At 41.9% G+C, this 26,454-nt stretch overlaps 1 protein-coding gene across 5 annotated transcripts in view; it reads left to right on the top strand.

The window, feature by feature from the left end:
* The window catches only part of KCNQ5 (potassium voltage-gated channel subfamily Q member 5), a 583,808-nt gene that overhangs the window by 453,357 nt on the left and 103,997 nt on the right, over positions 1-26,454 (top strand). For 4 of the 5 annotated variants that reach the window (XM_060168259.1, XM_060168258.1, XM_060168257.1 and 1 more), the window contains exons 4-5: positions 22,122-22,297; positions 22,560-22,685. In XM_060168259.1, the coding sequence (XP_060024242.1) occupies positions 22,122-22,297; positions 22,560-22,685 (302 nt within the window). The remainder of the gene's footprint in view (positions 1-22,121; positions 22,298-22,559; positions 22,686-26,454) is intronic. The other variant, XM_060168262.1, reaches the window with a different exon arrangement.

The raw sequence follows: 26,454 nt of genomic DNA, 5'->3' as shown, positions 1-26,454 counted from the left end.
GCCTTACCCACTGTCTCCCAGATGTCGAGAGGGCGTCTCAAACTTGATACGGCCAAAACCGAACTGCTGCTTTTACCCCTCAAACAGCCCTCCTTTCTGCCCCTCCAAGCGCACTAGTCCCGCATCTCAACAGACAGCCTTTATTCACCGAATTGCTCAGGCCAGAAGTCCTGAAGCCACCCTTCGAGCCCCTTCTTTGTGTCGCACCCCACCATCAAACCTTCAGCGAGCCTTGACACCTTCCCCTCACGTGTCCCCAGTGCACCCCCTCCCTGCGTCCTCCTCACTTCGACCTAGCTCCGCTGAAGCTGCTCTCATTCTCGGTCCAGACGCCGGCAGTAGCTTCTTCCTTGGCCTGTGACCTCCACTCATGTTTTCCATCCCCTCCTGATCTGGTTCCCAAAGGCAACCAAAATGGCCTTGGAAAACACAAATCTGATCCTGCACTCTTCTGCCCCAAACCCACCACGCCTGGAAGGACAGCTGAAGCTCTTCCCAGAGCCGCCATGGTGGGGCCCGAGTCCCCACTGCTCCTCTCAAGCTACACTGGCCTCCTCACCTGCCCTTGTGCACACAACCTGCTCCGCCTCAGGGTCTTCACACCTCCTGCCTGGGACAGCTCCCCCAGACGGGGCCACGGTCACCCCATCACCTCACTAGACCTGGGCCCCTGCATCATCACCTCAGGACGTCCTCCCAGACCACCTGCCCCAAGAGCACCGCCTGTTACCCTGTGGCCCCACCCCTTGCCCTGCTTGTTATTTCTCAAGAGTCTGTGTCACTACCTGACCTTGAATTCTGTACTTACTCATTTGTGTAACGTCAGTCTACAATACACTGTGTTATAGAACGTTAGCTCCTTGAGGGCAGAAAAGCTTCTGTTTTCTTCACTGCTCTTTCCACTGTGCTCAGCGCACAGCAGACGTGCACTGAAAGCATTTGTTGCGTGAACTACTGCATGAATGAATGAATTGCCTTAACACTTAACACGAGAAAAATCATTTCCAAAAACTCCTGCTGATGGCTCGTCATTGAACCACTTAGTCTCCAAATAAAGAATGTACCACTTAGAATTCTAGGAACAGAGTCAGGAAGCATCTTGGACCCTTTCCAGTTTAGTCCACCTCACTCTTGAAGATACGGAAACCAGCCCTAAGGGAACTGATGGTTGGACCAGGACAGCTCAAGCTCCTGCTTCCACACTTTGTATCTCTGTTCTTTTTGAGAGGTTAGAATTTTGGATTTGTAGGGAGATACAGTGGGACCACAAAATTGCAATTCCTCCTGTCCTGCTGTTCTGTTGGCACTAAAGCATCTGGCATATGACATGCGTGGTACACTGAAAATTCACCAATTCATGCAGAAATGGTCCCACGTAGACAAGACAGGCTGACCACTACACTGTCATAGGCTGCATCCCATTGAGACAACCTAAAATATAAAAATTGGGTAGTTATAAGATTTCTGCTAAATTTCCCTGAATGTAGACCATTTGCAAGTAGTTGTATTCCCTGTCCTTAATAATCCTTTACTCCGTGGAGATTTATATTTCAGTATGTAAGACTTGCCTACATCCCTGTTTACTGGTCTTTTTACAAAAGAAATGTTATCAAAAAAGAAGTATGGAATAAAATGAAAGCACTTTAGAACCAGGCAGATATGGACTTGATAGTTGGCCCCATTTACTAGCTAAAAGACCTTGGATAAGATTCCTGAAATTCCTTGGTATCAATTTACTGATCTGTAAAAGTGTGTGTGTGTAAAATATTTTTTTAAGCAGAGATGTTAACATCATGACAGGCACAGTGAGGCAGACTAAGGGCTTTCTGTGTATTATCTCACTGAATCCTCACAACAGCCCTGTGAGGAATGGTTCTGTCTCCTTACAAGAGAACACTCCAAGACTCATCTAGATTAGTAGGCCTGAGGTTCCACAGCTAGGAGGACCTGGGCTCTCTCGCAGTAGGTCCACACTCACAGCCCTGTGCCTCCTCAGAGGGCCGGTATGGAGAAGCGCTGGAATAGAGCCTGTGTGCTGAGCACCTGGCATAGCCCCATACACCAGGGACACTCAGTGAATGCCTTTTCCCTTCTCTTTCCCACCACTGACTCGATAAACTTCCTTGGCCAACGTGCTAGCCTCCCTGGGCCATAGCTTCTTATTTTAAGTAAATAATAATGCTCCCTTTTCTCATTACAGAAGGAACACAGGCTTATTATAGATCATTTGGACAAAAGAGATGTGCATAAAGAAACTGAACTTTACACATAATCCCACCACCCAAACAGAGTCACTGTTAGCATGCAGCATAGGTACTTATAGTATTTATGGGTACTATAACAACACGTAATTCTTTGGGGGCAATGTTGGTATCAACCTTTGAATCCTGCTGTGTAAGCAGTTCTTTACATAATGATGTATTGGAGTAGTATTATCCATGGTACTATTACTACTAATGATAATAAATTAGATAAAATTTATTATGGGCCAGCACTGTACTAAGATCTTTCGAATGTGTTAACTTATTTAGTTATCACAACGTCTCTATGATAGAGACACTTGTATGATTCTCATTTTACAGATAAAGAAATAGAAGCACAGAGAGGTTCACTAACTTAACCCGGGTAACACAGCTAATAAGAGGCAGAGCCAGGGTTGGAACTCAGGCAGATGGATTCCATAGTCCATGCTCCAGAATAGATGGACTGGATTGTTTTTGATGAATCCATTTTTGTTAGAGATTTGAATTAGATCTTTTTTTAATTCATTTATTCATTCATTGATGGCTGTGTTGGGTCTTCATTGCCACGCTCAGGCTTTCTCTAGTTGCGGTGAGCGGGGTCTAGTCTTCGTTGCAGTGCACGGGCTTCTCCTTTCCGTGGCTTCTCTTGTTGCAGAGCATGGGCTCTAGGGGCACGGGCTTCAGTAGTTGTGGCTCGCGGGCTCTAGAGCGCAGGCTCAGTAATTGTGGTGCACGGGCTTAGTTGCTCCGCGTCATGTGGGATCTTCCCAGACCAGGGCTCGAACCCGTGTCCCCTTCCTTGACAGGCAGATTCTTAACCAGTGTGCCACCAGGGAAGTCCCTAGATCTAATCTTTATATTATTTAATAATAGTATAATAAGCCTTCTTCTGCAAACCTTTATTGACATTACAATTTTTTCACTAGGTTAAATTCCTAAAAGTAAAATTACTTAAATAATAGGTTTCAAATAGTTAATACTTTTGGCCTATGATGCAAAAGGCCCCTCCTCCCAAAATTAAACCATTTTATTGTTAAATAAAACCTTCATGAAAGACCTTTTTCCTCCTCCTCCTTGGCAATATTCACTATTTGTTTTTTAAACTTTGTTAGTTTGATAGATTAAAATGGTACCTTGCTACTATCTTAAATTTAAAAACTAGAAATTACAAAGAACTTCTTTCCATATACTTATTGGCCATTTTTACTTCTTCTTAGGGTTAAATTTATATTTATGCCTTCTGTCCAATTTTCTACCAGCATGTTTTCTTACTAGTTTATTTTTATATATTAATGATATTAATCCTTTGTCCATGATCATATGTGTTGCGAATATTTCTTTGAAATATTTTTTTGCGTTTCAATCTATGTGGTTTCTTTTTTTTTTTTTTGCGGTACGCGGGCCTCTCACTGTTGTGGCCTCTCCCTTTGCGGAGCACAGGCTCCGGACGCGCAGGCTCAGCGGCCATGGCTCACGGGCCCAGCCGCTCCGCGGCATATGGGATCTTCCCAGACCGGGGCACGAACCCGTGTCCCCTGCATCGGCAGGCGGACTCTCAACCACTGTGCCACCAGGGAAGCCCTCTATGTGGTTTTTTATCATATTTTTTTAACATCTTTATTCGAGTATAATTGCTTTACAGTGTTGTGTTAGTTTCTGCTGTATAACAAAGTGAATCAGCTATACATATACATATATCCCCATATCTCCTCCCTCCCACCCTCCCTATCCCACCCTTCTAGGTGGTCACAAAGCACCGAGCTGATCTCCCTGTGCTATGCCGCTGCTTCCCACTAGCTATCTATTTTACATTTGGTAGTGTATATATATATGTCCATGCCACTCTCTCACTTTGTTCCAGCTTATTACCCTTCCCCCTCCCTGTGTCCTCAAGTCCATTCTCTAGGTCTGCATCTTTATTCCTGTCCCACCCCTAGGTTCTTCAGAAACTTTATATATATATATATATATATGTGTGTTAGCATACGGTATTTGTTTTTCTCTTTCTGACTTACTTCACTCTGTGTGACAGACTCTAGGTCCATCCACCTCACTACAAATAACTCAATTTTGTTTCTTTTTATGGCTGAGTAATATTCCATTGTATATATGTGCCACATCTTCTTTATCCATCTGTCAGTGGACACTTAGGTTGCTTCCATGCTCTGGCTGGCTATTGTAAATAGAGCTGCAGTGAACATTGTGGTACATGACTCTTTTTGAATTATGGTTTCCTCAGGGTACATGGCAAGTAGTGGACTGCTAGGTCGTATGGTAGTTCTATTATTAGTTTTTTAAGGAACCTCCATACTGTTCTCCATAGTGGCTGTATCAATTTACATTCCCACCAACAGTGCAAGAGGGTTCGCTTTTCTCCACAACCTCTCCAGCATTTATTGTTTGTAGATTTTCTGATCATGGCCATTCTGACTTGTGTGAGGTGATACCTCATTGTAGTTTTGATTTGCATTTCTCTAATGATTAGTGATGTTGAGCATCCTTTCATGTGTTTGTTGGCAATCTGTATATCTTCCTTGGAGAAATGTCTGTTTACGTCTTCTGCCCATTTTTGGACTGGGTTCTTTGTTTTTTTGATATTGAGCTGCATGAGCTGCTTGTAAATTTTGGAGATTAATCCTTTGTCAGTTGCTTCATTTGCAAATATTTTCTCTGATTCTGATGGTTGTTGTTTCATTTTGTTTATGTTTTCCTTTGCTGTGCAAAAGCTTTTAAGTTTCATTAGGTCCCATTTGTTTATTTTTGTTTTTATTTCCATTTCTCTAGGAGGTGGGTCAAAAAGCATCTTGCTCTGATTTATGTCATGGAGTGTTCTGCCTATGTTTTCCTCTAAGAGTTTTATAGTGTCTGGCCTTACATTTAGGTCTTTAATCCATTTTGAGTTTATTTTTGTGTATGGTGTTAGGGAGTGTTCTAATTTCATTCTTTTACATGTACCTGTCCAGTTTCCCAGCACCACTTATTGAAGAGGCTGTCTTTTCTCCATTGTATATTCTTGACTCCTTTATCAAAAATAAGGTGACCATATGTGCGTGGGTTTACCTCTGGACTTTCTATCCTGTTCCATTGATCTGTATTTCTGTTTTGTGCCACTACCATACTGTCATAATTACTGTAGCTTTGTAGTATAGTCTGGAGTCCAGGAGCCTGATTCGTCCAGCTCTGTTCTTCTCTCTCTCATGATTGCTTTAGCTATTCGGGGTCTTTTGTGTTGCCATACAAATTGTGAAATTTTTTGGTCTAGTTCTGTGAAATATGCCACTGGTAGTTTGATAGGGATTGCATCGAATCTGTAGATTGCTTTGGGTAGTATAGTCATTTTCACAATGTTCATTCTTCCAATCCAAGAATATCGTTTACCGCTCCATCTGTTTGTATCATCTTTAATTTCTTTCATCAGTGTCTTATAGTTTTCTGCATACAGGTCTTTTGTCTCCGTAGGTAGGTTTATTCCTAGGTATTTTATTCTTTTTGTTGCAGTGGTAAATGGGAGTATTTACTGAATTTCTCTTTCAGATTTTTCATCATTAGTGTATAGGAATGCCAGAGATTTCTGTGCCTTAATTTTGTATCTTGCTACTTTACCAGATTCATTGATTAGCTCTAGTAGTTTTCTAGTAGTATCTTTAGGATTCTCTAAGTATAGTATCATGTCATCTGCAAACACTGACAGCTTTACTTCTTCTTTTCCGATTTGTATTGCTTTTATTTCTTTTTCTTCTCTGATTGCTGTGGCTAAAACTTCCAAAACTATGTTGAATAATAGTGGTGAGAGTGGACAACCTTGTCTTGTTCCTGATCTTAGTGAAAATGGTTTCAGTTTTTCACCATTGAGAACGATGTTGGCTGTGGGTTTGTCATATATGGCCTCTATTATGTTGAGGTAAGTTCCCTCTATGCCTACTTTCTGGAGGGTTTTTATCATAAATGGGTGTTGAATTTTGTCAAAAGCTTTTTCTGCATCTATTGAGATGATTGTACAGTTTTTCTCCTTCAATTTGTTAATATGGTTTATCACATTGATTGACTTGTGTATATTGAAGAATCCTTGTATTCCTGGGATAAACCTCACTTGATCATGGTGTATGATCCTTTTCGTGTGCTCTTGGATTCTGTTTGCTAATATTTTGTTGAGCATTTTTGCATCTATGTTCATCAGTGATATTGGCCTGTAGTTTTCTTTCTTTGTGACATCTTCATCTGGTTTTGGTGTCAGGGTGATGGTGGCCTCGTAGAATGAGTTTGGGAGTGTTCCTCCCTCCGCTATATTTTGGAAGAGTTTGAGAAGGATGGGTGTTAGCTCTTCTCTAAATGTTTGATGCAATTCGCCTGTGGAGCCATCTGGTCCTTGGCTTTTGTTTGTTGGAAGATTTTTTATCAGTTTCAATTTCAGTGCTTGTGATTGGTCTGTTTATATTTTCTGTTTCTTTCTGGTTCAGTCTCATAAGTTGTGCTTTTCTAAGAATTTGTCCATTTCTTCCAGGTTGTCCATTGTATTGGCATATAGTTGCTTGTAGTAATGTCTCATGATTCTTTGTATTTCTGCAGTGTCAGTTGTTACTTCTTTTCCATTTCTAATTCCATTGATTTGAGTCTTCTCCCTTTTTTTTCTTGATGAGTCTGGCTAATGGTTTATCAACTTTATCTTCTCAAAGAACAAGCTTTTAGTTTTATTGATCTTTGCTATTGTTCCCTTCATTTCTTTTTCATTTATTTCTGATCTGATCTTTATGATTTCTTCCCTTCTGCTAACTTTGGGGGTTTTTTTGTTCTTCTTTCTCTAATAGCTTTAGGTGTAAGGTTAGGTTGTTTATTTGAGATGTTTCTTGTTTCTTGAGGTAGGATTGTATTGCTATAAACTTTCCTCTTAAAACCTCTTTTGCTGCATCCCATAGGTTTTGGGTCGTCGTGTTTTTGTTATCATTTGTTTCTAGGTATTTTTTTATTTCCTCTTTGATTTTTTCAGTGATCTCTTGGTTATTTAGTAGTGTACTGTTGAACCTTCATGTGCTTTTATTTTTTACAGATTTTTTTCCTGTAATTGATATCTAGTCTCATAGCGTTGTGCTCAGAAAAGATACTCGATACAATTTCAATTTTCTTCAATTTACGAAGGCTTGATTTGTGACCCAAGATATGATCTATCCTGGAGCATGTTCCAGGAGCACTTGAGAAGAAAGTGTATTCTATTTTTTTTGGATGGAATGTCCTATAAATATCAATTAAGTCTATCTTGTTTAATGTATCATTTAAAGTTTGTGTTTCCTTATTTATTTTCATTTTGGATGATCTCTCCATTGGTGAAAATAAGGTCTTAATGTCCCCTACTATGACTGTGTTACTGTCAATTTCCCCTTTTATGGCTGTTAGCATTTGCCTTATGTATTGAGGTCCTCCTGTGTTCGGTGCATAAATATTTACAGTTGTTATATCTTCTTCTTGGATTGATCCCTTGATCATTATGTGTCCTTGTTTCTCTCTTGTAATAGTCTTTAAAGTCTATTTTGTCTGATATGAGAATTGCTACTCCAGCTTTCTTTTGATTTCCATTTGCATGGAACATCTTTTTCCATCCCCTCACTTTCAGTCTGTATATGTCCCTAGGTCTGAAGTGGTTCTGTTGTAGACAGCATATATATGGATCTTTTTGTTCTATCAATTCACCCAGTCTATGTCTTTTGGTTGGAGCATTTAATCCATTTACATTTAAGGTAGTTATCGATATGTATGTTCCTATTACCATTTTCTTAATTGTTTTGGGTTTGTTATTGTAGGTCTTTTCCTTCTCTTGTGTTTCCTGCCTAGAGAAATTCCTTTAGCATTTGTTGTTAAGCTGGTTTGGTGGTGCTGAATTCTCTTATCTGTTGCTTGTCTGTAAAGGTTTTAATTTCTCTGCCGAATCTGAATGAGATGCTAGCTGGGTGGAGTAATCTTGGTTGTAGGTTTTTCTGTTTCATCACTTTAAATATGTCCTGCCACTGCCTTCTGACTTGCAGAGTTTCTGCTGAAAGATCAGCTGTTAACCTTATGGCGATTCCCTTGTATGTTGTTTCTTTTCCCTTACTGCTTTTAATATGTTTTCTTTGTATTTAACTTTTGATAGTTTGATTAATATGTATCTTGGCATGTTTCTCCTTGGATTTATCCTGTATGGGGCTCTCTGCACTTCTTGGACTTGACTGACTAATCCTTTCCCATATTAGGGAAGTTTTCAACTATAATCTCTTCAAATGTTTTCTCAGTCCCTGTCTTTTTCTCTTCTGCTTCTGGGACCCCTATAATTCGAATATTGGTGCATTTAATGTTGTCCTAGATGTCTCTGAGAGTATCCTCAATTCTTTTCATTCTTTTTTCTTTATTCTGCTCTGTGGCAGTTACTTCCACTCTTTTTCTTCCAGGTCACTTACCTGTTCTTCTACCTCAGTTATTCTGCTATTGATTCCTACTAGACAATTTTTAATTTAATTTATTGGGTTGTTCATCATTGTTTACTTGCTCTTTAGTTCTTCCAGGTCCTTGTTAAATGTTTATTTTCTCCATTCTATTTCCAAGATTTTGGATCACCTTTACTATCATTACTCTGAATTCTTTTTCAGGTAGACTGCCTATTTCCTCTTCATTTGTTTGGTCTGGTGGGTTTTTACCTTGCTCCTTCATCTGCTGTGTGTTTCTCTGTGTTCTCATTTTGCTTAACTTACTGTGTTTGGTGTCTCCTTTTTGCAGGCTGCAGGTTCGTAGTTCCCGTTGTTTTTGGTGTCTTCCCCCAGTAGCTAAGGTTGGTTCAGTGGGTTGTATAGGCTTCCTGGTGGAGGGGACTAGTGCCTACTTTCTGGTAGATGAGGCTGGATCTCGTCTTTCCGGTGGGCAGGACCGCATCCCGTGGTGTGTTTTGGGGTGTCTGTAACCTTATTATGATTTTAGGCAGCCTCTCTGCTAATGGATGGGGCTGTGTTCCTGTCTTGCTAGTTGTTTCACATAGGGTGTCCAACACTGGAGTTTGCTGATCATTGAGTGGAGCTGGTCTTAGCATTGAGATGGAGATCTCTGGGAGAGCTTTCGCCATTTGCTATTTTGTGGATCCGGGAGGTTTCTGGTGGACCAGTGTCCTGAACTCGGCTCCCCCACCTCAGAGGCACAGGCCTGACACCTGGCTGGAGCACCAAGACCCTGTCAGCCACACGGTTCAGAAGAAAAGGGAGAAAAAAAGAAAGAAAAGAAGAAAGAAAGAAAGAAAGAAAGAAGGGAGGAAGGAAGGAAGGAAGGAAGGAAGGAAAATAAAGTTATTAAAATAAAAAAATTATTAAAAATTTAAAAAGTAAAAAGTAATAAAAAACAGAATAAAAAAGGGACAGACAGAACTCTGGGACAAATGGTAAAAGCAAAGCTAAACAGACAAAATCATACAAAAAAGGATACACATACCCTGACAAAAAGAGAAAAAGGAAAAATATATATATATATCTATAAATAAAGAAAAAAGGAAGAGAGCAACCAAATCAATAAACAAATCTACCAATGATAATAAACTCTAGATACTAAACTAAGATAAACATAAAACCAGGAACAAATTAGATGTAGAAAGCAAACCCCAAGTCTACAGTTGCTCCCAAAGTCCATCGCCTCAATTTTCGGATGATTCGTTGTCTATTCATGTATTCCACAGATGCAGGGTACATCAAGTTGATTGTGGAGATTTAATGCGCTCCTCCTGAGGCTGCTGGGAGAGATTTCCCTTTCTCTTCTTCGTTCTCACAGCTCCCAGGGCTCAGCTTTGGATTTGGCCCTGCCTCTGCGTGTAGGTCGCCGGAGGGCGTCTGTTCTTCGCTCAGACAGAACGGGGTTAAAGGAGCTGCTGATTCGGGGGCTCTGGCTCACTCAGGCCGGGGAGAGGGAGGGGCACGGAGTGCGGGGCGGACCTGCGGCAGCAGAGGCCAGCGTGACGTTGTACCAGCCTGAGGCGCACCGTGCGTTCTCCTGGGGAAGTTGTCCCTGGATCCCGGGACCCTGGCAGTGGCGGGCTGCACAGGCTCCCCGGAAGGGGGGTGTGGAGAGTGACCTGTGCTCGCACACAGGCTTCTTGGTGGCGGCAGCAGCAGCCTTAGCATCTCATGCCCGTCTCTGGGGTCCGCGCTGATGGCCGCGGCTCGTGCCCGTTTCTGGGGTCCGCGCTTTTAGCCGCGGCTCATGCCCGTCTCTGGAGCTCCTTTAAGCGGCGCTCTTAAGCCCCTCTCCTCGCGCACCAGGAAACAAAGGGAAGAAAAAGTCTCTTGCCTCTTCGGCAGGTCCAGACTTTTCCCCGGACTCCCTCCCGGCCAGCCGTGGTGTACTAACCCCCTGCAGGCTCTGTTTACGCAGCCAACCCCAGTCCTCTCCCTGCACTCCGACCGAAGCCCGAGCCTCAGCTCGCAGCCCCACCCGCCCCAGCGGGTGAGCAGACAAGCCTCTCAGACTGGTGAGAGCTGGTCGGCCCTGATCCTCTGTGCGGGAATCTCTCTGCTTTGCCCTCTGCACCCCTGTTGCTGTGCTCTCCTCCGCGGCTGCGAAGCTTCCCCCCTCCGCCACCCGCAGTCTCCGCCCGCGAAGGGGCTCCTAGTGTGTGGAAACCTTTCCTCCTTCACAGCTCCCCCCCACTGGTGCAGGTCCTGTCCATATCCTTTTGTTTCTGTTTATTCTTTTTTATTTTGCCCTACCTAGGTACGTGGGGAGTTTCTTGCCTTTTGGGAGGTCTGAGGCCTTCTGCCAGCGTTCAGTAGGTGTTCTGTAGGAGTCGTTCCACATGTAGATGTATTTCTGGTGTATCTGTGGGGAGGAAGGTGATCTCCGCGTTTTACCCCTCCGCCATCTTGAAGGTCTTTTTCAACATTTTTTTACTTGTATATATTTTGTATATTCGTGCTTCCCAACTGCAAAATGATGCCTCTTTAACTGTATTGTTTCTAAGACCCTTGAAATTATCAAATGTTATTCTATTTCTGTGCTCACTATAAGCAAATAACCCATCAGATCAGTATTGAGCATCTTACTATGGCAGGTACGGAGCAGGCACTGAGGTTACAAGGAAAAATAAGTGCTTTGACTGTCTTCAGTGTCTGACAGTTCCTGGGAGAGACCGGCAGGCAAGCAGATGGTACTGACAGTGGTCGTAAGAGTGACAAGAGTGCACCCAGAGCCCCGGGCACCAGTGCGTGAGGGCAGCCTCCTTGACAAGTTGGCACCTGGGCTGAGCCCTAGCAGCAGCTGCGAGGTGGCCACACGGGGAAGGGGAAGGGCTTTCCAGAAAGAGCAGCGTTCTGTAGAGCACTTTGAAGCTGGGAAGCAGAATTTGATCTTTGTTCTAAGTAGTGGAAAAGAAAAACAAACTTTTTTTGATCAGAGAAGTAATGTCATCACTTTAACATTTTAATCTGGCAAAAAAATACACAAGAGTTTAGAGAAAGCAAAGACAGGAGTGAGAAGAGCTGTTTGGAGTCTGTGGCGTGGCCGGGAGAGAGGGAGCCTCGCCCTGAGCCGGGGGACACAGGACCAGTGGGAGGAGGGAGAGAGGGGAGATATTTGGAGCAGAAGCAGCAGAAGTACACAGCTCGCTGGATGTGAGATGAAGGAAGCAGTAGAGAAGATGCTCACCTAAAATCAAACGTGCAGTCTGTATCAGGATGCTGGGGTTTTAACGGGTACATTTATTCTGAAATTTACCTGGAGAAATAAATAGGTTTAGAATAATTCATAATCTTTTTTTACAAAGGAGTAACATTGAAGGGATATTACCCTGTCTAATATCTAGTGTCATACTGATGACGCATAGGCAATAGAACAGAAAGAATCTAGAAATAGACCTCTCCATGAGTATATGGAGACATTTGGAAAAGAATAGGCTTTTTATTTAGGTGGTATTGGAAAAACTGGCTATCACATAGGATAAAAAGAAAGATTAGTTCTCTGCTTCACCAGAGAGACAAACATAAATTTCATAAAAGTTAAAGATGTCTCAGTTAGAGTAATGCTAATTGTTATAACATACAAATCCTCAAATTCCAGTAACTTCTCAAATTAGAAGTTCATTTCTTCCTTGCGTGAGAATCCAATGAAGGTGCTTCTCGCTGGGGCTGGGGCGTGTGGTAGAAGCCCTGCTGCATGTGGTCACTCGGGACCTGGCTGACAAGGCCCCGCCATCTTCAGCATCTGGCCCCTAAGGACATCCTGAAGGCCCACATGAGCTGGCAGACGGGAAAAGACAGCCCCTAAGGCCATCTGCTTCCCCTCAGCCCGGAAGAGGCACACACCATCTCCACTCACCTTCCATCGGCTAGGACGGGTCACATCCCCCCACCCAGAGGCGAGTGGACCTGGGAAATGACGTCCCTGGTAGGCAGCCGCTTCCCAGGTGTAGTTCTGTGCCTCAGAAGATAAGCATGTATCTGTGGAGGACAGCTAGCTACTTGCCACAAAGAACATGCCAAACAGAGTACATATGTTAACTAAATGAGCAGCTAAATACACCAGACAGAATCTAGGAAAGTAGTTTCATAATCTTGGGCAAAGGCCTTCTTGATGACTTGCCTTCTATGGCTTCTTCATGACATGAATCTGTTAAAAAAAAAAAAAAAAAAGGTGATGTTTTGTCTATCATATTAGCAAAGATTACAAATTTATACTATTCCACGTAATACTTGAAAATGCTTAGAACAGTATTACACAGTAAACAGTAAATTTTAGCTATTATTATTACTATCGTTATTTTATTAGCAAGGAGAGATAAATACTTTCATACATTGCTGTGATCGTTGGTACCACCGTTTGGCGGGCACTTTGATACCAAAACTCAAACTGTGCCAGCCCTCAACCCAGCAATCCAGTCTCCAGGAGTGTGTCCTTAAAGAGAATGCCTACAAAAATTTGTGTGCAAGGCTATTCATTTCAGCATCATTTGAATAGCAAAAATTAAAGAACTTACAGCTCCTTAGTAAAGAATTAGCTAATTAAATAAATTTACTTCTTATACATATGTCTAAGGTTTTGACATTTTATAGCAGCTATTACTTTTATAATTTTAAAACAGATATTTCATTAAAATTATCCAAATTTTAGCTTATAGTGAAGTCACTGAAAAGAGCTCAAGGAATTAGAACAAAAATGGAGGTGGGAGAGGGTAGAGTCACCAGGAATGTAGTAATTGTTGCACTTCTGTTTTGCCCAGCGGCAAGAAGATGAAATGACCTTAAAGTGCAAGAGGGAAATTTATGTTAGCTATTAGGGGAATCTTTCTGAGACTCTAACATAATTTACAAAAATTCTTAAAACCTGAAGTCTCCAGACAGTTTCTAGATGTCAAGATGTACCCCCTTTGTGGTTCACCTCTAGAAAACTTATCTCTCCTAACAATTACTAGTATAAAAGTGTTCAACTGTGCTTTGTTTAATCCATGTGATTTAGTTCTTCCCTTTATGATTTTAAATTAGGCCAAGCATACTAAAATATACTTTCTGATAGATGCATTGCGTCACGTAATTGTAGCAACAAAACACCGCTGCCAAGTTCAGATATACAATTGGCCCTGCTTTAACCCAATCTTAGGTCCGTGATAGGGTAACCTTGGATGTGAATCCACCTTATAGTGAGGGCTTTTCAGTATTTCAGTGACTAATCCCTTTTACTCAGCATCCGGGGTGATCGATTTGTATTGATTTTGCTGACTAATCCTGGAGCAAAGTTCCAGAGGGGTCTAATTATAACCTCATACACACCCTACGTGTCTTAAATATCACAGTATTTACTTCATTCAAATCTTTGCAGTCTCCTCAAGTCTCAAGAATTCATCCATAAAACATTCTAAGTGACTCAGTGGATATGTGAGCCTACTTCCTAATAGCTTATAAGCCTATATTCCACATCCCTAATGGGCTGCCTGTAATCAGTAACTGTTTCTTCACTGCTTCCTGACTTGTTCCCCACTGTTTCCGTTGGGAGGGGCATTTAAGAGCTCCAGATTACACTTTTTTTTTTTTTTTCATGCAGCTTGGAGCTCCTCCTTGTTTATTAGCAGTTCTGTTTCTTTCTCTAACCCCACTGTCTCTGGATGTATCCGTAAAGGTACCATCTGTTTTAGTGCCATTTTATTTCTGCTTTATTCTCCCTGCACTTCTTTCTTTCGTCAATGCTTTATCGTAACAATTTATTCTTGCTTTAGTTTCCACCTGCTTTTGCAGCCTACCCCTTTCACCCTCCCCGCCACCACTACCCCCCAGCCCATGTCACTCTAGATTTCCTTTATCCAAGGAATGGGGTACCATGACTCTTAAGGGCACAGCTTTGGAGTCAGGTAAGGGCCAGCTCAGCTGCTTGTAGGTATTGTGCTTGGCTAGTTGACCCCCGCAAGCCTCAGTTCTTCATTTGTAAGGAGGAGAAAGGAATGATACTGTCTCCCTCATAGGGCTGTTGGGAGGACTAAATGAAATGATGGACTTCAGGGTTTCCCAGTCTTGGCACTGCTAACACTGGGGACTGGTAGTTCTTTTTTCAGAGGGCTGTTCTCGGCATTGTAGGATGTTTTGAAGCAACCCTGGCCTCCACCACTAGATGCCAGCAGCAACCCCCTTCCCAGTTATGACAACCAAGTATGTCTCCAGATGTTGCCAAATGCCCCCGGGAGGCAAAATTGTCCCTGCTGACAACCACTGGTGCACATAAAGCATTTGGCACAATGCCTGGTACACAGTAGGGACTTGATAAACATTTGCAGTAGATTGATGATCAGACTGATGAGTGAATATTCATTTCTAATGCAAGTGTCTAATACAATGCTTGACCCTCAATTAGCTTCTTCATACGCGAACAGATGAACAAATGAATCTGAAGCCAATGAGCCTTGAGGGCTACCTGTAATTCCTACATTGTACTGAAAGGTGCTGTCTTCACTTAAAACAAATGCTCCTATGTTGCAAACACATTTTGGACAAATAACTAATTGTTATTAGTTAAATTGTTATTAGAGCAGTTTAAGCTGTTCTACCCAGTTTTTCCCCAGCTTTATTGAAATGTACTTGACAAAAACATGGTGTAAGTTTGTGTACAATCTATCGATTTGATACACTTACATACTGCACAACGATTGTGAGATAACAACTCCATCACACTGCATAATTACCATTTCTTCTTTGTGGTGAAAATATTTAAGATTCACTCTCTTAGCAACTTTCAAATATATAATACAGTATTATTAACTGTAATCACCATGCTGTACATTAGGTTCCCCAGAACTTATTCGTCTTATAACTGGAAGTTTGTAATCTTTCACCAACATCTCCCCACCCCCTACACCCTGGTAAACATTCTAGTCTCTGTTTCTATGAGTTTTACTTTTTTAGATTCCATATATGAGTGATATACAGTATCTGTCTTTCTCTATCTGGCTTATTTCACTTAGCTTAATGCCCTTGAGGTCCATCCATGTTTTTTCAGACATTAGGATTTCCTTCTTTCTCATGGATGTACAATATTTCGATAGATAGATAGATAGGTAGGTAGATAGATAGCTCTTCTTTACCCATTCATCCATTCATTGATGGACACTTAGGTTGTTTCCATATCTTGCCTATTGAGAATAATGCTGCAGTGAACACGGATGTGCAGACATCTTTCAAGATCCTGTTTTAATTATCTTTGAATATACACCCAGAAATAGGATTGCTGGGTCCTGTGATAGTTCTATTTTTAATTTTTTGAGGAACCTCCATACTGATTTCCATAGTGGCTGCACCAATTTACATTCCCACCAACAGTGCAAGAGGGTTCCCATTTCTCCACATCCTCTCCAACATTTATCTCCTGCCTTTCTGATATAGCATTTTAACAGGTATGAGGTTTTGATTTGCATTCCCTAATGATTAGTGATATTGAGCACCTTTTCAATACATGTTGGCCATTTGTATGTCGTCTTTGGGAAAATGTCTATTCAGATCCACTGCCTGATTTTTAATTTGATTGTTTGGGGGTTTGGGTTTCTTTTTCTTATTTACTATTGAATTGTATTAGTTATTTGTATATTTTGGATATTAACTCCTTATCAGCTATGTGATTTGCAAATATTTTCTCTCTTTCATTGCCTTTTCATATTGTTGATGGTTTCCTTTGCTGTACAGAAGCTTTTCCATTGTAGTTTCACTTGTTAATTTTTGCTTTTCTTGCCTTTGCTTTTGGTGTCAAATCCAAAAAATCATTGCCAAGGCAAATGTCAAGAAGCTTACCTCCATGTTCTTCTAGGAGTTTTATAGTTTCAGGTGTTACATTTGTCTTTAATCCATTTTGAGTTAATTATTATGAGTGGTGTAAGATAGTGGTCCAGTTTCGTTCTTTTGCATGTGACTGTCCAGTTTTCCCAACACCGTTTATTGAAGAGACTGTCCTTTCCCCATTGTATATTCTTGGCTCCTTTGTCGTTAATTAACTCACCATATATGTGTGGGTTTATTTCTGGGCTCTCTATTCTGTTCCATTGACATATGTGTCTGTTTTTATGCCAATATCATACTGTTTTGATTACTATAACTTTGTAATATAATTTGAAATGAGAATGTGTGATGTTTCTAGTTTTGTTCTTCCTTCTCAAGATTGTTTTGGCTATTCAGGGTCTTTGTGATTCCATACGAGTTTGGGACTGTTTGTTCTATTTCTGTGAAAAACAGCACTGGAATTTGATAGAGATTGCACTGAATCTGTAGATTGCTTTGGGTAGTATGGACATTTTAACAATACAAATTCTTCCAATCCATCAGCATAGAATATCTTTCCATTTATTAGCGTCTTCTTCACTTTCTTTCATCAATGTTTTATAGTTTTCACCGAACAGATCTTTCACCTCCTTGATCAAACTCCTTCCTAAATATTTTAATCTTTTTGGTGCTATTGTAAATGGGATTTTTTCCTTAATATCTCTTTCTGATAGATTGTTGTTAGTATATAGAAACACAACTGATTTTTGAATATTTATTTTGTGTCCTGCAACTTTGCTTAATTCATTTATTATTTCCAACAGTTTTTTGGTGGAGTCTTTAGGGGTTTCTATATATAATATGTCATCTGCAAATAGTGACAGTTTTACTTCTTCATTTCTGATTTGGATGACTTTTATTTCTCTTTCTTGCCTAATTGCTCTGGCTAGGACTTCCAATACTAAGGTGAATAAAACTGGCAAGAGTGGGCATCATAATTTGTTCCTATCTTAAAGGGAAAGTTTTCAGTTTTTTACCACTGAGTATGATGTTACCTATGGGCTTGTTTTGTGGCTTTTATTACGTTGAGGTGCATTCCCTCTATATCCACTTTGTTGAGAGTTGTTATCATGAAAGTGTGTGTATTTTGTCAAGTGCTTTTTCTACATCTATTGAGATGATCGTATAATTTTTATCCTTCCTTTTGTTAATGTGGTGTATCACATTGATTGATTTGCAGGTGTTGAACCATCCTTGCATCCCTGGAATAAATCCTACTTGATCACGGTGTATGATCCTTTTAATGTACTATTGAATTCACTTTGCTAGGATTTCATTAAGGACTTTTACATCTACATTCATCAGGCATATGTACTTTTATTTTCTTGTGGTGTCCTTATCTGGTTTTGATAACAGGGTAATGCTGACCTCATAAGATGAGTTTGGAAGTGTTTCCTCCTCTTCTGTTCTTTCTATGGAAGAGTTTGAGAAGGATTGGCACTTATTCTTTAAATGTTGGTGTAATTCACCAGTGAAGCCTTCTGGTCCTGGACTTTTTTGTTTGTTAGGAGGTTTTTGATTACTGATTCTATCTCTTTATTAGTAATTGGTCTGTTCAGCTTTTCTGTTTCTTCCTGATTTAGCCTTGGTAGGTTGTATGTTTCTAGTAATTTAACTATTTCTTCTAGGTTGTCTGTTTCATTAAGATCTGTTTCTGGTAGTTTATCTTGTTCTTTTGTTTGGAACATATTATTTTGTTTCTTCATTTTCCTTGACTCTTTGTGTGGGTTTCTGTGTGTTAGATGAACAGCCTCCTACCCCATTCTTGACAGACTGATCTTGTGTGGGAGATGAACGTCATCAATCAGCCCAGCCTTGGCTTCTGGTTGTCTCTAAAACCTATGTGATTGTCTAATCACTTTCCCTGTTTTTAGTGGCGCCCAGTGGTTGAATATGTGCCCGGACCGATCAGTGTCCCAGGGGGAGGGTCACAGTCAGCTCCTAGATACAGGGTCCAGTTTAGGAGCAGTGGGGAAAGTGTGTCATTAGGCCTCATCCAAGGAGAAACTGGGAGGTGGGCATTTCACCTGTCCCCTCTGTACTGGGCCCAGTTATACAGCCATGGAGTGGGGGAGGGGGCTATGGGGTCCGGAACCCATTATGAACTTCTTTCTTTGCTACAGGCCTGTGGGACTCCTGAATGAAAGCCCCACTGGCTGTCAGAGCCAGGTGATCCAGGGGTTCTTCTGTCAAGCAGCAGCCTCAAAAGCTGGGGCACCAGATGTGTATAAAAGCTTCCTGAGGGAGATACTGGCAAACTGGAGCAGGCCAGAGGGAAAGGCCAGGGGAGGCGTCCACCGGCTTCTGTGGTCTCAGGAGAGAACTGCAGTCACTCCCTAGTTGGATGCTAAAAATTAGAGGCCTGACTGGCAGGCGGCAGCTTTTAAAGTACACAAGTAGAACCCTTTCAGGAAAGGTCGGGGAGACCGGCGTTTCTGCCTGGACACGGGTGGTGGGTGAGCGGAGGCCCAGTACTCACGCCCGCTGATACCTGCTTCTGTGTTTGCTGTAGTATGTGGGGCTCACGGATGCAAGCCCCGCGGCTTTCAGAGCTAGGTGTTTGGGGAGGGGCATCACTCTGGTGGGAGTCTTAAAAATTGGGGCGCTAAAAATGGGGTTCAAACCCTTAGCCTCCCAGGGAAAAGCTGGGAGTTGGAAGTCCCTGCTGCTAGGACTGGGGTTTATGGCGAGTGCATCTCAGCCTCTCCTGCCGTTTTGATGTGAGAGTTTTTTCTCATTCTCCCAGTGCATAGGAGCCCCTTGGCTAGTTTCTGGATTTCCTGCAGAGGGAATTACTACGTGTGTAGCTGTTCATTTGGTGTGTCTGTGGGAGGGCGGCGGTTCAGGGGTCTCCTATGATGCCATCTTTAAAGACCACGCTGCCCACTGTCATAAAAGGTAAATCTTAGGGAGATTTCCTTTTTACAAACATCAGTGGCTGACGGCTGTGAATTATTATATTGCTGTAGAATTCTGTGCCGGTTTGATTAACTTACAGGTAGTTTAGATTGATGTTCCAGTTATTAAGCCACTGATGTGGTAAGAGAACAAAGCTCAAGCTACTTTTAAATGTTTATTAACCTAAGTTTATTCTATAAACATTTATTGAGTGCCTACCATGTTTCAGGCACTGTTCTAGATACTTCGGATACAAGTATCCAACCTTGTGGATCCTCCATTCTGCTAAGTAATGGTCTACAAAAATAATAAATACATGAATAAAGATGAAAGTCGAGAGTACTCATAACTTCTAAAATATTAAGCTGGGAAATATCTAGGTGGTACTGACAGCAAAATTCCAGTGGATGACTGTAATCCAACAAGAAACATTTTTGTGGGTGCATTCATTGTGTGCCATGTGGTTGCTCATTTATGACTTCATTTCGTTGAACTCTGACTTTCTGATCTGAATTAAAATGAGCGTATTAAATCTAATCTGTGGTTACCTTTACATATTATGTGACTTAAAATCTTTAGATGATTCACTGTGCATAATTTTTGAAATTGTCTCAAACCTACAGGGTTCCTTTTTCTAGGTCTTCTCTAATGAACTGTAACTTTATAGCATACTTTTTGTGCTGTAGTGTAACAGGCCTATAGCTGATTTTTTAAAACTAATACAATATATGTTTTTTGTGTCTCGCTTTTTTCATCTGTGGAATACCTAACCAACACGGGGTGTTATAAGAATTAAAATAATATAACATTTGTAAAAAACCTAGAACTAAAGGAAGTGCCTGGCACAAAGTAAATCTTAAGTCTGTGCTTTCTGCACCCCTACTGGTCATTCACTTCTTTCAATTTTTTCTAATATTGTACCTTTTTCTTTCCTTTGTACACTTGTGAGGAAGCAGGCCTACAATGAGAAATAGAAGCAAAATGTATATCCGTCAGGGCCATATAAGGAGTGTCCCTTTGTCTGTAGACCACTTGTCTTGGAAGTAAGTCCCTCCAAATGATGAAAACCAAGAGATGTTTTCACATTTAACTCTTTTTTAAAGTTTTTTCCTGATTTCAAAAGACATTTTCATTGTTATAAAACTCCAACATTACCAAAATTAATAACTTAGAAAGTCCCTTTATCCACATACTCACCACAACTCTCTACCCCAGAGAGAATTCATAGTAATATTCTGTGTCTATTCTCACATGTCTTTCCTAGGTGTATAATATATGTGTTATTAAATAAGAGTACATTGTACATACTGCTTTGCGACTGACTTTACTCGCTTAGCGTCTTTGATGTCCGTATCAACGTAGGTAGTTCCTTCTCATCTCCGACAGCTATGGAGCGAGAGAAAACGATGCATTTGTGGCTGGCTGTGCACCCAGCCACAAGCTCCCGCAGCGTGCAGATGCGACTGGAGGAATCCCTTTGGCTCACCCACGTCCTGCCAGCCCCTGACCCTCTCCAAGTCCTGACCCAAAAGGGCACCAGGAGAGTGAGTCCAAGGATGCTGTTAGTGCACACCAGGGGCCAGGCCTTCCTGAATGCAGGCACGACTGGGCTGGGCAGAGGATACACATTCACACAGCAGTTACCCCTGAGGCTCCCAGAAACATCAGTAACTGCGACCCCCTGAGGTGGAGCTCTTCTTTGGAGTGTGGCCACCTGGTCATGCACAGCCCACTTGCAGCAGGAAGGACATCTTACTGAGGATGATCAGGTCAAGCTAACCTACTGTAAAATGTCCATTGGAAGCCATTCATCCCACTTCACCTCTCCCACTTCAAAGCCTACCTTCCCTCGCTCAGATGTTTACCCTTGGAGCGATTAAGTCATTCATCTTTTCTATGCTCTCCTTAGCTGCTCTTTTTCTCTTTTTAGCTGACAAAAGGGCAGATATGATTTAGGCCAAACGTCAATATGTCAGACATTAAATATCCATTCCCATGCAGTGCGTGGTATGCACGATCACCTCCTCTGTTGTAACAAATGGAATGTTAATTAACTTGTGCACAGAACTTACCCAGAACTGAGTGGCGCCGTACAGAGCACGCAGAGCAGAACGCTTAGAGCGGTCCGCTCAGTTGGGGCCTTTGTCTAAGAGGCTGCAAAGGTGCAGACTCCGCAACACAAGTGAATTTTCTGCAGAACAGAGCTACCAGCTTCTTCGGCAAGAAAACAGGAGACATGATTATGCAAAGTAGCCCTTTCGCATCTGGACAGGCTATGTACTCTCTGTGGCATCAGACAGCAGGCCGCGGTGCTGGGGCAGGGGCAGGGGCAGAGGCAGAAGCCCCGTGCCGCCAGGACTGCCGTGGGGACGCTGCGCCAGCCCGAAGCCCTCCAAGCACCGGACCTTCCGAAGGCGGTGTCCAGGCCTTTGAAGGTTAAACGGCGAGTGGTCCAAACCTGCGTGGCTAAAGCAGAGAACGGCCGAGGGTCAGACCGGGGCAGCAGGCGCAGGAGGCCACATCCTCCGCCTTCCACTCCTCGACGATCACAGAGCCCGCGTGGCGCGTGCCGGCCTGGGGCTCCAGAGCAGTTCCCTGGGCCCCAAACAGGTCAAAAGGACCCTTTCTGAAATCCTGTTTTGGAAACTAAAACCTCCCGGTCGTGCTACTTACGGCTGCTTCACCCTCTTTCTTTCAGATACCATCGTTCTCATCGCCTCCATAGCGGTAGTTTCTGCCAAAACTCAGGGTAACATCTTCGCCACGTCGGCGCTGCGCAGCCTGCGCTTCCTGCAGATCCTGCGCATGGTGCGCATGGACAGGCGCGGCGGCACCTGGAAGCTGCTGGGCTCCGTGGTCTACGCGCACAGCAAGGTGGGGGGGCCCTCGCCCAGGTGCGGGCAGGGTGTTCTTAACTTCTTACCTTGCTGCCATGATATTTACTAAACCCATCGAAAGCAAACTTAATCTTTTCAGTAATTGGTTAAAGCAATGTGGGACACAAGGTGTAGTGGATTATGTGAAAGTCATCATAAATATCCAAGCAGTAGTCAAACGCATGGAATCATGCTTGTATTTTTTTTCCTTTTTCAAAGATTTTTCACCTCTAAAAATCTCTCATTCCTTTTATATCTAGGAATTAATCACAGCTTGGTACATAGGATTTTTGGTTCTGATTTTTTCGTCTTTCCTTGTCTACCTGGTGGAAAAGGACGCCAACAAGGAATTCTCCACCTACGCGGACGCACTCTGGTGGGGCACGGTGAGTGTGAGCGCCTGCTTGTGTTTATTGGATGCTGTGAGATGTTTCCTTTGAATGTAGTGTAGGGATTCCCATGGGTGGTCCCAATAAAACGATGAACTTCCAAAAGGGAGGTAAGTGAAACTATACAGCGCTTATAATTATCTAAAGAGTTTCCCCTGTTAAGTCCAACAGAGTTAAGTTCTCTAGCAAATCATCAGTAGTATTTCTTGCATGCTACACTGTTGCCACAATAAAGACAAGTAATTTTTTAACCGTGATTAAAATGTTCATGGGCTTGTTCATTTTAACTGTGGAGCACAGCTTTAAAGTACAAATGGTTGCATTGTTTGGCCACTTGTCAAAAAGTTTATCTGAGGTTTAAAAAAAAAAAAAGAAAAAAAGGTGTACTAGCTGAATGAAAGAAAAGTAAAATTATGGTACAAAAAGGGAAAAAGAGAAGAGTGGTAACCATCTCTGAGATCAGAGACTATAGATCCTGAATTTCAAAACTTTCCACTCATAAAACTCTTTTTCCTCTATATTGTTGTTAAAGGATAGTTTTCCAAACAAATAAAAGTAAAATCACAACTCTCATACAGGTAGAAAATAAACATGTCCTCAAGATTTTATTTAAACTTTTAAGTATTCAAATGAATGTGCAAACAGAGGCACACCTGGCTTCTTCCACAGTGAAAGAGGAAAGTCAGAGGAACCCGCACCAGACAGAATGTACTTACATGTCCGTAAACAAGAATTATTTTGCATTGCTGCTACAACTTATGTAGTCCTAAAATAGCTCAAAGGCCTGAAAGGTGCAGAGCCCGCCCCATAAAAGCAGGAACTGAGAACCTGGAAGAGTGTACTCTAAACAACACATAGTTTTCCATCAAAGCAAAAATTGTCTTTACAGTGTAAAGAATCTATAAAACAGTCGATGAAACGTGTACCCTATTAAGAATGTCATAGGATAAAGGAGTGCTTTATGCAATGTGTAAACTACATTTTTTAAAATTCTATTCCTTAAGACATTCCAAAAGGGTGAAAATACAAGAGCAGTTATAGTTGTTTGAAGACTTTCCCTGTCTCTTTGGTCCAACAAATTTGTTCTCTTCTAAATCATCGGCAATAATTCTTGAGTGCTAGATTGTCGCCACCATAAAAATCTGTCATCTTCTTAAACTGTGATTAAAACATTGGTAAGTTTGTTTGCCAGTTTGCTTTGTGGAGCACAGATTTTTAAGTTCCCAGTTGTTGCATTGTTGCGCTATTTGTCAGAAGCTCCTCAGCGAGAACTAGATCTCTTGTCAAGGACGTGGATAACTCGGCAAGGCCTGTAGTAAGCAGAACTTGGTATGTTTGTGGGTTGCATAGCAGCAGTAATATGAATAAAAATCAAAAATATATTCATCTGAAGATTAAGATTTTTTTTCCTTAAATTATCAGAGTTAAATGTCTCCAAGATTGTGCCGCTGATAACAAAGCATTCTGTTGGTTTACCAATTTGGTTTCCAACTGCTTCCCCTACCCCACAAACAATAATGGCCACTTTGAAAGGAGGAAGGTGGAAAACCCAGAAGAGAGCAGTCATCTGACATTCTTAAAACACTTCTTATGTGTAGAGAACAAATGAATATCTATGACTCGCGGTGGGATAAACTGTGTAAACTGAGCAAACAGGAGGCTTTTCTAGCCAGCAAGGGGAAGACAACTGATTATCCCAGGCTTCAAAGCAGCGATTTGAATTGGAAGTTTAGATTTTGCGCCTCTGTGATAATTCTAACGTGCGTGAGTGACGGGACACTCAGAAGCCCCTTCTCTGAGGTGCATCTGTTGGTGAGTCCACCTGGCAGCTCTCTGGCCTTCTGGCCTTCCGTCTTCCTTTCTCCTTCCTACTAATCAGAATCGCTGCACTGTGTGTTGAACAGTGTGTGGGAAGCTCTGAATGTGCCTCTCACTTAGTCACCAGCTTGTTTCTTTTGCCAGAACAACCCATGTAGCAGGTTTCCAAAGGTTCATCTCTGTTCGTTTCAGGGAAAAGCAACGTCTATTCATTGATTTCATTCCAGTAGTGCTATTTGACTGAAGTTTAACCTGTACTTAACAGGATCTTTGAATGGCCTAATTATGTCTCTTTAAAGAAAAAAAAAATTTAGCCTTGAATACAAGAGTAAAAATTTTCTAAGGTGTTGAGCTTCTAGGAATAAAAAAGGCCTTGTTGGTCCACAGTGGGTTTGTTGATATTAACTGACTCATTCATGAAATCGTCTGAAGCCACAAAAAGCAAACAAGAGAACTTATTAGTTCTATTCCTTATAAGAACATACTAGGTCTCCAGTGTGAAGTAAAACAAATTTAAAATACTGACTGTACCTTTTATTATATGTTAATGAAGACCTTAATGAAATCTATTTCTGGTTACTTTTTAGTTAAAATTGTCCATGTTTGAAGTGAGAGAGTGGCATGGACATAAATACACTACCAAATGTAAACTAGATAGCTAGTGGGAAGCAGGTGCATCGCACAGGGAGATCAGCTTGGTGCTTTGTGACCGCCTGGAGGCATGGGATAGGGAGGATGGGAGGGAGGGAGACGCAAGAGGGAAGAGATATGAGGATATATGTATTTGTATAACTGATTCACCTTGTTATAAAGCAGAAACTATCACACCATTGCCAACAACTATACTCCAATAAAGATGTAAAAAAAATAGAAATAAAGATAAAATTGTCCATGTTGCATGTAATGGACACCTTGCTAACTAAGGAAGTATCCAGAATACATAGGGAAATGAAAGCATCCTGCACTGGAGTGTTTCTTAGTGCTAGGCTTTGGTGAAAAAACAAAAAAAAAAAGGAAATCCTCATTTCTTAAAAAAAAAAAAAATGCCCGAAGTATCGACATTAAAATGCCATTTGTAGGCTATGGATCCAGTGTCCCAGTGAATTCTAAATATTAAATACGAAAGCCCTTCCATTAAGAAGGTGCTGAGGGCTGTACCCAAACCAACTGCAGGAGGAACACGTAGTGCCATCAGCAGAGCCAGTAAAAACACGGAGAACTTTGATACCTGAAAACAGTTCCATACTAGCGAACAACAGTACTCAGCCCACTGAGTAAGTGGGATAATCGATACAAAGGGCTGGTCCTAAGCGCATGGCAGGTACCCAACCACAGATGCAGCTGCCGTGGATGGTGAGGTGGGAGAACCGCTACAGCCAAGGAGCACAGAGCGGTACCTTCCTGGCACACCCACGGCTTAAGCGCAGAAGGGGCGTGGGAACTGGGGTTTCGATGAAAAGATGTTCTGGCTTCTGAAGGAGCAACTGAAGAGGCGTTGATGACAGTGGACGTGCCGGGGGAGAGGGGAGGCTGAGGCCTCAGCTGCGGCTCCGGGACAAGAGGACCTTCTGGTTGCTGGGCGGAGTTCCATTTAATGTTATTTCCTATTATTATTATCCTCCTTTCCAGTTGCTTTAGGTTTATTCTGAAGTAATTTAAAAACAGATTTTCCCGCAGTTATGTTTTATTATGATCTCCTTCTTTCCTGTTATTATTTTCTTCCTTTTGGTTGGCTGAAACAACTTAAGATCCCATCCTCCTGAAGTAATTTTTCCTGGTAATGACCTATTCTTGAAGGCCAGCTTGTCCTCTTCCTATTTACCACTATTCCCGTGACGAAGACAGTGTTACGGGTTTTTTTAAAGACGCAAACAACAGCAGATGGTATAAATCTGCTCTTGAGAAAGCATCTGAAAAGTACAGCCTCCACCTGAGACCTGTGCCTGAG

This window comes from Lagenorhynchus albirostris, chromosome 12 (genome assembly GCF_949774975.1).
Source record: "Lagenorhynchus albirostris chromosome 12, mLagAlb1.1, whole genome shotgun sequence".
Classification (NCBI taxonomy): domain Eukaryota; kingdom Metazoa; phylum Chordata; class Mammalia; order Artiodactyla; family Delphinidae; genus Lagenorhynchus; species Lagenorhynchus albirostris.
The sequence above is the reverse complement of the archived record's forward strand: the minus strand, read 5'-3'. Positions and strand labels throughout refer to the sequence as shown.